The sequence below is a fragment of the Gekko japonicus genome, unplaced genomic scaffold (genome assembly GCF_001447785.1).
Source record: "Gekko japonicus isolate JY-2015 unplaced genomic scaffold, Gekko_japonicus_V1.1 scaffold918, whole genome shotgun sequence".
Lineage (NCBI taxonomy): Eukaryota > Metazoa > Chordata > Lepidosauria > Squamata > Gekkonidae > Gekko > Gekko japonicus.
In genome coordinates this window covers 512,210-526,098 of record NW_015165263.1, presented here as the reverse complement: position 1 = coordinate 526,098, position 13,889 = coordinate 512,210, and the positions used below count along the sequence as shown (strand labels likewise).

Sequence of the window (13,889 nt, the reverse complement as noted above, 5' to 3'; positions counted from 1 at the left end):
AATGCTCTGGGACTGGAATGACAGGCCCCAGAGTGGAATGACAGCCCCTGGGGGGAACAGATGTGTCCTGGGACTGGAATGACAGGCCCCAGAGTGGAATGACAGCCCCTGGGAGTAGCAGAAGTGTTTTGGGACTGGAATGACCGACATCAGGGAGGGAAAGAAAGGCATTTAAACCCAACAGCTGACTGGTGACCCAGTCTGTGTTAGGTTTAAATAAGATGTTTTTCAATATAGTAAAATGAACCAGAAAAAAAAGTTGGATAATTACGGCTTTTTTGGGTTCAGCTATACCAACAAGGCGTTTTTGGGGTATTTTTTTCGCTTGGCTATAGCTGAATGCACACCCCTGGTCCCAGAACACTCCTGCTACTCCCAGGGGCTGTCATTCCACTCTTATCACATTATAAGGATGGATGGTGATGTAACTTAACATATCCCACTCCAGCCCTAGGGCAGAAGAAAATCTGTAGAAAAGAGAAATGAAATACAATACTGACAACAAATCCTGTCTGAACATCCTGAAAAGTATTACCTACTTTAATATTCACAAGGAGAAAGAGATTAAGGTTTTCAGAGGAAGATACTCCTACTGTTTATGGTTCAGACATCTGTGGGTAGTATTCTTCATGTGGCTTCCAAAATTTTGCAGGTGACATTTCCTCTTCAAGCTCAATTTGCCTTTATAAAGTATGATTCTTTAAATCAGGAATAGATTAAGGGTTGGTTAACACCAGCCTCTGAAACAATCTCGGCAAGCTCAGAAGCCTCCAGGTTGTTTGCACAGCTAGTAAATCTGGCTAGGGGTATGCATTTTTTTAAAAAATTGGGCCTATTAGACTCGAACAATATTGGTATTCCCAAATATTCCTGAACACCAATATCGGTTTTGTATTGGGATTTGGGTAAATATTCGGGAAACCTGAATTTATTCTGCTCCATTATACCCTATGGGGACTGTCCCCATAGGGTATAATGGAGAAGGAATTTAAATTTTCAATTACTATTATTTCAATTTATATCCCACCGTATCCCACAAGTGGGCTTAGGGTGGCTTACAGCATGTAGTCCATAAAACAATAAAACAGTAAAAGCAATAAAACAATTGATGGCATGATAATACCATCAAACCCCATGCCTTACATCAGGTGAATATAGGTGCTCCAGTGCCCAATAATATTATCTGATAGCAGGCACTGAGGAAAAGGCCATAAACAGGGGAGGTCAGAATGGTTGAATGTCCGCCACCTCAATCAAAAGCCTGGCAGAACAGCTCCATTTAACAGACCCTGCAGAATTGTAATAGGTCCTGCAGGGCCCTGATCTCAGGTGGGAGCATGTTCCAGGAGGCTGGGGCAAGGGCCGTAAAAGCCCTTGCCCCGGCTGAGGCTAAGCAAACATCCCTCGGGTCAGGGATCACCAGGAGGTGTTGATCAGAAGAGTGTAAAGCTCTCCGGAGCTCATATAGGGAGAGGCAGTCCAGTAGGTATGATGAGTTCACTCATTTAAATCTCTTCTGAGTTCACTCACTGAGGTCGAATCTGTATTTGCATTTTTAAATTAGTTTCATGCTGCCGTGACGCCATCTTTCTCTATGCTTGTTTGAATGTTGTTTGGAGAAGATTCTTTTAAAGCAGTGCAGACGTGCCCTGACTGTGGAGCCACCCCGAAAGAATGATAAACATATGTGGACGTGCAAAAGTATGCTTGCACTGTTGAGGTGTGAAAACGACACCAAATGTAGACAGCTTTTTTGAAGACGGAGTCAAAAGGCTGGGACATTGGTGGGAAAGACAAATGCAGATTCAGCCTGAGTCGCATTACAGCGGTGGCATGACTCAGCAAGTTAACTCAGCAAGCATATAAACTTTAAATGCTTGCTGAGTTCACTCGCGGAGTCACACTGCCACTGCAGCACAACTCGGCAAGTGAATTCAGAAGAGAGTGTGGTCTCTTTAAATGCCTTCCAGCTGCACTTGAATAAAAGCCAAATAATATTATCTTTTATTTGGACGTGGCTATTTTGGTATCCAAATACAGATCTCTGGCTCAGTATATCCCATGCTCACACCCCATGTTCTGGCTGCTGTTATTCATACATAGGGAGCCTCTTCTTAGCTCTCAATTCAAGCACAATCTGGCTTCTCAACAGAGAGAAAGTCAAGGGAAATAGAAATTCCTTGTTAATTTCTGCAGCAAAGGTTTTAAAAGGGACCCTCTGCATATGATGCAATAGCTATCATAACTGCTAGCTAGTACAGTCACCTGGAGGCATCTGACCACATTTAGGCTGTTCTGTCAACCAGGAACTAAACAAGCTATTTTTTCAGCTCATATTACAGTGAGTATGGTGGGAGCTCCAACAATTGCTCTCATGCAATCCCATATTAATTTGGCTAGTATCAGGATTAGACCTTCATGGACCTTAATCCAGAGACTTCTGATGCATGTAAAATCCGAAATGAAGAGACAGTTGCATGCAAGTTCTTTTGTGTGCATGAAACAGTCAGGAAGCCCTTGGAGGAAAGACAGCATCTCCCTCACATCAAGGCTGAAGTCTTTTCACTTCTCAGAAGAAGTACAATAAGCCACTACATATAAAAGAAAGAGGAAGCCACTACATATAAAAGAAAGAGGACTCAGACCAAGATTCAGAAGCAAGAGGGGAAAACATTAACGTTAACACACACAAAAAGCCTCTTAAGGCAATTCTACCAAGTACCAGCTCTGCGAATAATTTCATTCTTTATCTTGTTATTCAAGCGAGTGAACATTCCTCTCACCTCATACTCCTCTTTAAAGCCATATCCCTGTCCCCGTTTCATCTGAGTGATGTGTTGCAACAAGTCGGCCACTCGGATTGCTGGCTGGAACTGTCCCCTGGGGTAGGACATTTCTACGGGGTCGCAGCTTCGATAGGGATGGGTCTGGATTGTCAGTGTCGGCTGAGTCATCTCCCCATGGCTACTGTCTGTTTTAAAGATAGGGAGGCAAAACAAACTTTCACCTAGCTGTTATTTGTTTAGTTATTCTCTTCCCCATTATTGGTTAGTTATTTCCCTGTGGGTGAAATAAAGCACAGTAGGATTACCGTACAACATCCAATGTCACTGCAGGGAAACAACAAAACAAAACTAATGTGAATTCACTGGATTTTGTGAGACAGTCAGGAACCACCACCACCCCAGAAAGACTGCTAAACAATTACACAACACAAAGAAATATGATTTATAGATGCACATTAGATCAGAAACTGAAGCCTTTTTTTATGCCAGCTACTCATAGCTGATGGAATCTACCTCTTGTTCTTCCTGTTGCTCACAGCTCAAAGACAGAAATCATTATGCAAAAAAGCATCTTCTTTGTCTGGTCAGCCCCCTCCCCTCCCTTGCCAGCACAAGCAGGAAGAACTCTAGTGCTACTTGCCAGTGGGTGGGACTGAACTTTAGGGGGTAGAAAAGTACAGTGCTCTTCTGACCAGTCTCTTAATTCTCCCCCCCCCCCGAAAATAACCTGATTTGGGAGCAAGAACTGTGAACCCCAAGAACAGTACAAAGAAGCTGATGCGCGTGTTTGTGCTTTATATCCCAACTGAATTGTACTGGCAGAAACAAACAAAAATGATTTTTCTGAGGTTTAATGTAGGAAGAGGTGTCTTCCACATGTTTCATGGGTTCATTTATATTCTGCCCTTTTTCATCTTAAGAAAAATCAAATTCAGAAGAAGAAGAGTTGGTTCTTATACCCCGATTTTCTCTACCCAAAGGAATTTCAAAGCATCTTACAATCACCTTCCCTTCCTCTCCCCACAACAGGCACCTTTTGAGGTAGGTGGGGCTGAGAGACTTCCGAGAGAACTGTGACTGGCCCAAGCAGGCTTCATGTGGAAGAATGAGGAATCAAACTCGGTTTTGCAGATTACTGTCTGCTGCTCTTAATAATAACTGTTTTTTATACCCTGCTTTTCTGTACACCAGGGATTCTCATGAGGTAAATTATGACTGCTCTTCCATAACTGCTTGGTGACCTCTGAATAATGAACAAGATTTTATTTTTTACATTGCTGGGAACAGGAAAAGAGATAGATTGAGAAGATAAAGTAGCAGGGACTAAAAATTCCGAATGCTGCAGCTAGGAAACAAAACCTATGCCTAGGATATTTAGACACATTGGTATTCTTAATATGTGTAATTACTGCTTTTCTGTCCTTTATAGGATGCAGCAGAATAAGAACAGGGCTTTGGGGCTGAACCAGATGGTATAAATTAGCCTTCTGAACCTTTCCCAACTTTTTTGTTTTGTTTTGTTTCGCTTCACAGATGCAAAGGACCAGTGTGTGTTTGGGGGGGATGGGGTGTGCGTGACAACATTTGATTGGACTAGCAGTGCAGGAGAAGGGGTGGGGTTGGGCCATTTCTGTAAACTGTTCTCTACATCTCGACTGGGTGAATGGTTTCAGGGGTGAATCGTTGCCCGCGCTGAAAGATCTACACTGGTTACTCATCTACTTCTGGGCACAATTCAGTTCTTACCTCTCAGGCCCTAAATGACTTGAGGCCAGAGCACTTGAAGGATGGTCTCCTCCCATAATATCCAGCTTGCCAGTTCAGACCTGCTCCCTGTGCCCTTGCCTTCAGAGGTGAGATGGGCAGTGAAAAGAGACAGGGGGCATTTTCCGTGGTGGTGCTATGCCTCTGCGATGCCCTCCCTCTTGAGGCTTGCCTGACACAGACTTTACTTTCTTTTAGGCCACAGGCCAATACGTATATTTTTATCAGGTTTTAAATAGAATCTTACCGGCTTTTTAATGGTCTGCCTGTGTTTTATGGACAGTTTTAATGCTGTCCAATGGCTGGTTTTTAATATTGTGACATTGTTTTAATTGTAAACTACCTTGAGCAGGATTCTGCAGAGGTGACAAAGAAATATCCTAAATAAATAAATAAAAGTTTTCAGAGATGCTGAGTACAAGCAACCCCCGACCAAGAAAATTATAGCTATAAAAGAACTGATGGTTAGCATAACTTCCGAAATTTCCTCACTGCTGTAATATTAATTAGAGATGAATATAATTAAATAATAATTAATTAGACATGAAAATTTGCTTGCTTCTGTAGCCATTATGGAAGGGTGGAGACTAATAAGAGCAAAACTAATGTTTGTTTATACAATAACCATTCTAATGTTGTTAGTAATGATAATGAACAGAGGGGATTCTCAAGGTTTATTAATCTCCAAGCTGGATTTATTTTCACACTGTATCTTTCTTCACCCTATTCTTTATTAACCCCTTGTAATAAAGAAGGGTGCAACTTTCATGATGGCCAGTTCCCAAGGATCATAACCTGCTTACTATGTAGGTTTCCCATTTGCCTACTTATAGCAGGAGATCTCCAAGTAATTGTGGCCACTGCCTGCCAGTTCATCTGATCAGTTGATGGAATCTGGGGATGAAGGGAGGTCAATTGTCTTGGGGGGAGAAAAATTAAAAAGAAAAATAAGACCCCAAGATTGCTATAGAGTTTCTGGCAATTCATAGAGCTACCCTTGTCAATTCTGGGTAGCTCTAGGAATCATCAAGAACTATATGGACAGAACTTCCAGTAAGCAGACAAGGCCTTCCTTTTCTTTTTGTCCCTCCTGGGATGCTGCCCCCAAACCATCCCACCAGTTGCCAGGCACTGCTTGGCAATTCTATTAATTTGCCATATTAGGCTCAATGTTAACACAATTTCACAACTGGCTGAGGACCTTACATTTTTATCAGCCTAAACACACACACACATTATTATCCTTTCCCAGGAGGGAGTCATAACAGCCATGTGCAAAAGCACAGTCAAATCTCTCAGTACGTTTAGACAAAGGGCTGGATCCAGATAACATTTCCATTCAATCACACCTAATTTCCTTCCTTACCACATTCCCCATCACACGTGGCTTTACCCAGTCCCATGTTCCCTTGCATATAATCTTGGATAGCAAAAGGGAACCACCTCTTCCCTTTTTCACCAGAGGAAAAGTTGGTTGGAACCTACCTGGAATTATTTTCCATGCTCTAATTAAATTCTTTTATAAACGTTTTTGAAGTTTCTCTTTTTCCAGAGTTCTATAATCAAAAATCTACAGTTGAAGAATCTTCTCAGGCCTTCCCACTGTATTAACAGGGCAACTTCAGCTCTAGTTTCAAGCCAGGCTTTGATGTTACATGAATTAGCTTTTATTTCACTGTTCCTTTCTCTTCCTTCTCACCCCAAATGCTGCAATCCCCAAGCTACATTATTCTTTCATGGTAAAACATAGCTTCTCATTTACTTCAGCTAACAAACTATGGTTTGCATTGCCCTCCAAAACAGAACTGAAAACCTCAGTCTGGTTATGGTTTCCAATTCTAGTTTGGAGTCCAAGCGCAAATTACAATTTGCTATGACAGAGAGTGAGTTGCAATGCGCAAAGGAAGGAGGAAGCATGCAAGCCTGTGTCTTGTTCACACAATCTTTGAACCAAACCACTGTCTACAACAGGACAGACAGCAACAAGAGCTGCAGTTTGGATATAACTTCAGCCAACAGCTTTTCTTGTTTCTTCTATAGGCCTCCTCTGGCTCAGCTGACTGGAAAAAAACTGATGCAAGGCACCAGGCTGCAGTCCAAGCAAGAGTGGGACTCTCTTACAGTCTGGAATCTGGACATTTGCTGCAGTGGTTGGCCATTGCTGATATAGCATAAGTTGTGAATTTGTGTTTATGTCTGCACCCCGAGACATAGGAGATTCTGAAGCCTTGACTTTCAGACCTTCTTTTTCATTTTTTTTAAGCTTAAGGAAGAATTTGACTGTCTTTGCTGAGATAACATTGAATCACCAAATGATACAGGGTTGCATCCTATGCTCTTTTTTTTGTTGTTCTTCTGTTAGTGCCCATCTATTTTTCTAGTGACAAACAAAGGACCTAACAGACATCAATGGAATGAAATAGTAAGCTCTAACCCACTAAAATGTAAAAGTGGTACATGTGGAGAATTCGACTTATGCTACTCAGATAACAAACATCTCCCAAAGAAAGTGCAACTGTAGAGTGAAAATCAAGTTTTGAGACATATCCAAAATGAGCTGTAGGAGGTAATATAAGACAATAACATGAATCTCGATTCTTTACACAGAATACTTATAGGTGATCTATCACTCTGAATCACAGTTCCGGGCAACATCTGAGACATCAGCAGTTTCTCTGCTTTGCAAAGAGAGGTGCAGAAAATGAAAAAAAATGTTTTTCTTCACAAAGCAAATTCTAACTGTAAAGTGAGATTAATCCATATATGTTCTGCAACTAATAGTACATAATTCTAGAAATGCAATTAGTTCCCAGTATGTCTAATCATCCTCCAAATCTGAATGTAAGTCAGGCTAATGAAGTGCTCAAGCAAGACATTCTACCATCTTTCAGGAAGTACTTCTTTCAACACCTGTATGAACAATTCAACATGAACTACAGGAAGTTGTCCTCCTACTAGAATAATCAGAGGAAGCTGTTGAAAACAACTTCCAGAGTCTCAATATTCATCTATAGCTAGTTATTTCACCTGCTTTGACATTATTGTTCGAATGAAAACATACTCCTCCAATCCTGATTACATTTTAATGGCAGAAAAATCTATTAGTCTTAACCAGGTATCCTACAATCCAATGGGCAAGAAAGGAAGCTATGGAATTTAGTCTAGGAGCTGTTAAACCAGAGTAGTGTTGAAATGGTGTCACACAATAGCCATTGTGCTGCATTATTGCATCTCAGGGTAATACACACCCTGTAAAGAGTTGCATAAATCAAAAGTGGGTGGTGGGCAGAAAAAGGTCAGGAGAGGTGACAACAACCACAGGCCTATTAACAATACAAGTGACCCCTTGCTCTGGGGTAATCCTGTGACCACAAAGCATGAATAACAACTCAGAATAATGTGTTAATGCCATTTGCTGTTCAAAGTAAATTATGATAACATTCTCTCACAAACATATAGTAAGGGGCACAGCTGACCACTTTGGGAGGGAGGGAGAGACAGAGACAGAGAGACAGAGAGACAGACAGACAGAGAGAGAGATGGTCAATGAATAGGAGGGGGAAATAAAGTCAAAGCAGGCTTAAAAAAATAATCTTCAAGCATTCCTGTAGTGCAACCCTTTGCCAAGTTACTTCAGACTAAACCCATTGACTTCAATGGATTCAGGCTGAAGTAACTCTGCACAGGATTGCACTGTAAACCTTCTCAAATTAAAAGTGAGTACAAGAATCCATTTTGCAGTTCACCCTGTATAGTTAATCTGCTAAAGAAATAAGGTGTGGTAGGAGAAGGGAGAAAAATGTCTACAATGTGATCAGGCTTTATGGAAACAGCTCACATCCTGCCACAATGTGCTGTTCTGAATACAAAAAGCAAAGTTTTGTTCCAAAACTCTTCCTTTAATATCCACAGCCTTCTCTCTGATTTTGAAATGATAGGCCTATCATATCCATTTATATTTTTATTCTGTTAGTCTTGGCAAGTGTGTAACATGATAAGACATCCTTTGCACAAAATAAATTATTTTTGGAGTGGTGTTTGCCATGGATTTAATTACACACACATCCAATCTCACTCCACTAGAGTAAAGGGTTGTCATTTCTTTGACATCTCCTAAGGATGGGTCCAGCATGGCTAATATCACTCTGCATTATGCCAGTGGTGTGGAAGCAGTTGGCAAATCAGGCTTATAGATTGTGTTTATTTTCTTGCGTATCCGAACTATTATGTGACAAATGGCTTATTTCAAAGTGACATTCTAAAGTATTATATGTGTGGCTATAAATGATAGCTGCTCATTTATCATAGTGATTACACCAACTTAATACAACTGAACGTGTTATTCAGAAAAGAAGACTGGGTGTGTAATTTGATTTCCTACTCACACAAGTTTCCAAAAATTCTTCATCTTACAGTTAAAGACCTACTGAATAGGATTCAAACTTTTTTTAATGGAGTGAATTCACAGATGTAATTGTTACTGTTTTCCTCTTTTGCTCAGCAGCCCCTTTGAACATAAGAGAAGCCATGTTGGATCAGGCCAATGGCCCTTCTAGTCCAAAAGTGGCCAAAACCCCAGTGCCATCAGGACATTTACCAGTGAGGCCAGAACTCCAGAAGTCCTCCCACTGTTGCCCCCCCCAAGCACCAAGAATACAGAGCATCACTACCCCAGATATAGTGTTCTCTGTATACTTTGTGGCTAATAGCCATAGATGTGTTGGGAATATATGTGTTTCAAGGTCTAAATTCAGTCATTATAGGGTTAATGTGTTTACTTTGTGCGGTTTGTTTAGATTGATCTGGAAGGGAACCTGGCAGAAAGTCAATGGAGAGAAAGCCCAGTAAACCAAAGTCTATTTACTCACAATCATTGGTTAATGCATTCAGGTGATTCCCTTCTAGGGGTCAAGAAGAAAGAAGAATCTCCATTTCCAACTTACCAACTTGTCTGTCTGTTGTTGCAAGCATGTAGTCTTAACTGTTTGTTGTTTTGTAGATTTCCCATGTACCCTTCCCTTTTTTACATAGAAAGAAATGCCTCCTCTCCAGTGAACAAAGATCCATTGCAAACTCTGAATATTTATCTATTTTTACCAAATTTTCCAAGATGAACCTCTGCTCCATATGTTTATCCAATCTACTCTTGAAGCTGTCTATACTTGTAGCTGTCACAACTTCCCGTGGCAGTGAATTCCACATGTTAATTACTCTTTGAATTTAAAATGTGCTTCATTTTATATATTCTAAACCTACTGCTCGTTAATCTGGACCCCTGCAAGTTTTGGTGGTTAGGGGTGGGAATGTGTACTTCAAACATAATTGGTTTAGTTCTGTGTTGGGATGTTGGGAAGGGCATGATTACTGTTTTCATTAAATATCCAGAGTATTGTTATCAAATTGGAAAGTCATGTTGGGGAGGGGATTTTCATTTTTGATAACAATCATGCCCATTCTGAAACGAGAAAATGAGACTAAAATAATAATTTTGAAGTCCCTGCACTGCTTCTCCACAAAGGCAGCAGAGAAGGAGAGAGAAAGTGTACCCAAGCTACTCCATAGTAGATTGGCCTTTTAAAATTTAAAGGACCATTATTTTCAATGCCCTGGCCTCTGGATACAGTTTTTAGCCTTTTAAACTTTAAAGAGTCAGTGCACTGCAGCTGAGCTGGGGAGGGTATTCCATCCTCTCCGTAGGCAAGCTGCAGAACAAAAACTTCTCTTGATAACAATTTTAGATATTTCCAATATTTATTGGAATTGAAATGCTGGAATTAGGAAATACTGGGAGTGCCTTTCTTGCTATCAGAGATTGCCAGTTTGATCTGATACCAGAAATATCAGGCATCTGATCAGGTTGGCACATTCCTTGTCAGAGAACACTCCAATATAGTGCAACGAGCAATGCAGGGAGGAAGGCCAGACCAAGAAAAGGGGATTAACTCACATCAGCCCTTTCTTTGCATTAACAGAGTTCAAGCCCCATAACACAAACTCTGCTTAAGAAAGAGGACAATTCTGACTAATATTGCTGTCTTGCTGCAGATCCCTGTGCCACATGACATATTGTTCTGGAAGACCCTTACACAAGAGACTGCAGAGGGCTGTTGGGAAGTGGAAAAGGTGGTGAAAATGTTTTTGAGAGCTTGTGCTGTTTGTGGAAGCTTGGATGCGAACCCGTTAAGTTTTCCCTCTTTATGGATTTTGCAATGCTGTCTTTTTCAAGACCCCCCCCCCAATTTAATGAAATATTTGCTTTCAGAGGATGGTGATAGTAACTGTTCTCCACAGTGAATGAGGGCCAATTGATATATTACATCCACTATATGAAAGGTACTAAAAAACAAACAAAAAACAAACTTCAAAGTATGGGGGCTACATATGAAATGGGGGTAAAACAGTCAAAGCTACTTTCTGTGGATCAGACCGATCTGGAGAATCTCCACACCAGTGCCATTCATCTCTGGAAGGGGCTGGTTTTGGTATGGAACCTCTTCACATAATCCTATAATTCAAACATTATATGCATATGACACACATGTAAATATGTGAATGTACCCATGTCCTGTGTAGAACCATTACCACACAGAATCTGGCTGTCACATGCAATGCTCTGAAGCACCCTAATGGAGGAATTATTGTGTTCTACTCAAGAAGGTAGAACCATGTATATTGTCTGAGCTCCTTGGACTAGAATTGGACAAAATGTAATAGACATACAGAAGGGAGCATAGCAATCCCCATGTCTTCATTTCCCAAAATATTAATTTAAAGTTAAAATAATGTATACCGCTATATATTGCATACCCCACAATACAATAAACCCCTTCCACAGTGGATTCATATGTATGAAGATCAATTGCGGTGCTAATTTAGGGAGGTGGCATAGTATGGTGGCTAAAAAAATGAGCTGTGAGGTCCCCTGCTCAAGTGTCACCTCTGCTATGCAATCACTAAATGAGTTTAGGCAATCCGCTTTTGGGGTTAACGCATTCACCCTCCCAATCTGCAATCTAGAGATAAAAATACTGACCTACATTTACAGAGGGAGGGAAGCTGGCATGGTATAGCCCTGTCTTATTAGATCTCAGAAGCTAAGCAGGGTTGGTACTTGGACATAAGACCACCAAGGAAGACTCTGCAGAGAAAGTCAATGCAAACCACCTTTGCTTCTCACTTGCCTTAAAAGCCCCTTGCTGAGACCACCATAAATTGGCTGCGACTTGACGGTAATCCACACTACACACACATTTACAGGGTCAGTATAAGAACACTCAAAGTGCTATCAAATTCTAGAAATTATTACTGCTACTGCTACTACTATTACTTTACAGGTGGAAATAATCCAGTTGTATACCCAGATAATCATGTGATCTATGGATACTGGCTAACCATCTCTTTCAGGTTGCCTATCAAAGATAGATTTTTCTGGGAAAGTGCCATAGCTTTCTTGGGTAGCTTGTTCCACTGTTGAATTACTCTTACAGTCTGAATTTTTTTTTTTGATAAATATATAAACTTAAATAGTCAGTTTTACAACTGCTTCTTGACATACACTCATTAGCTAAAATAATCAAATGATTGCCTTCTTCATTTTTTAGCATCTTTCTATATAGTTGTAAATAGATTGTAAATAGATTCGCTATTAATTCTAAACTAAAGTTATCCAATTTACTCTGTTTTTTTCTTTGGACTTGTTCTTAATGAACTTTATTATTATACATACAGTTATGCACTATTCTGCTTTCAACAAGTTGTCAACATCCTCAGAAGAAGAAGAGACTGGATTTATACCCCGCCCTTCACTTGGAGTCTCAGAGTGGCTTACAAACTCCTTTCCTTTCCATTCCCCACAACAGACACCCTGTGAGGTAGGTGGGGCTGAGAGAGCTCTTTCAAGAACTGCTCGTGAGAGAATAGCTCTGACAGAGCTATGGCTTGCCCAAGGTCATCCATCAGCTGCAAGTATAGGAGTGGGGAATCAATCCTAGTTCTCCCAGATTAGAGTCCACATCACTACACTAAACTGGCTGTCCAGAATTCTACAATGATAATGAAATATAGTAAAGGGAGCTGTGATGTAATATTACTAAAGATGCTCATTAATCACTTTGCCTCGACTTTTTATTAAGGATTATTTTACTGCAAATGAATCCACGGATCTTGCCCTAGAAACAACCCTGTAAAAAGCTGTAAAATGGCAGCTAATTTATCAAGGCTTGATTCATCATTTTTAAAATTTCCAATTTAAAGCAAATCTATAATATACTACAATCTTCAGATTAGATCAATTATGTTGAAGTTCAGTTATCACACATAATCATCATCTACTATTTCAGCTGCATAGACTCATGTGGTTGAACTAACCACAGGGTATTAAGCAGTCAACACAAAACTGCTATGAAATATACAATAAATCTTCATTAGTTCTGACTGTGAGACCCCAGCCCAGCCTGTTTTTCCAACTATGTTCTTCTTTATTAACAGAAGAGAAGACAAAAGAACTTGCATCAGCCCAGATACAAAGCAAGTTCACAACTATTATCTCTGTGCTTTCTAGAGCTGAGTGAAACAATCTTTTGAGTTTTCCTTTTGCTTTCATTATGATCAAAAAGCTTTTCTATCTGCTTTCAACTTCACGCTCAAAACATATTCATTTTCATCCTGGTCAGCTCACCAGGCACTGTACAGGGGAGTTCCAAGTGATCCCTGAACGTGTCTGATTAGGGTTGCCAGATCCAGGTCGGAAAACTCCTGGAGATTTAGGGATGGAACGTGGAAAGGACAGGAACCCCAGTGGGATACAATGCCATAGAGTCCATCTTCCAAAAGTAGCCATGTTCTACAGGGAAACTGATCTCTGTAGTCTAGAGATGAGCTGTAATTCTGGGGGATTCCTAGTTCCTACCTGGAATCTAGAATCCCTATGTCTGATCAAGCTTGAAAACATTGCATTTGTTGCAAACAAATCCTTAGTCACTCATGCAACTCCTTGAATGACGTTTTGCTTCAGACAATTGTCTACATGTTCACTTAACATGGCTAAAGGCCAGTGGAATATGGCATACAAGCCCCGCCCTCTGCCTTCCACAAAGTCAGCCAAATATCTGCAGCAGTTAGGGTTGTCAAGCCCCTAGTGGTGTGGGAGTTTCCCTACCCCCAACTCCCATTTCCCACAGGAAAAAAATTAATTAAAAAAATGGCCATTGGCCCAATGGTGTGACATCACATCTGAGAAAAACCCAGAAGTAATTTCAGTCTTTCTTAGGAAACTCTAGGTTTTACCATAGAGTTTTTGGCAATACCTAGAGAGGAATGACCACACTTCCTGGGTTTCCC

The 13,889-nt window shown here is 40.6% G+C and overlaps 1 protein-coding gene across 1 annotated transcript in view; it reads right to left on the bottom strand.

The window, feature by feature from the left end:
* The window catches only part of PTPRT (protein tyrosine phosphatase, receptor type T), a 604,328-nt gene that overhangs the window by 78,735 nt on the left and 511,704 nt on the right, over window positions 1-13,889 (bottom strand). Inside the window, exon 20 of the mRNA XM_015410192.1 lies at window positions 2,784-2,971. Within this exon, the coding sequence (XP_015265678.1) occupies window positions 2,784-2,971 (188 nt within the window). The remainder of the gene's footprint in view (window positions 1-2,783; window positions 2,972-13,889) is intronic.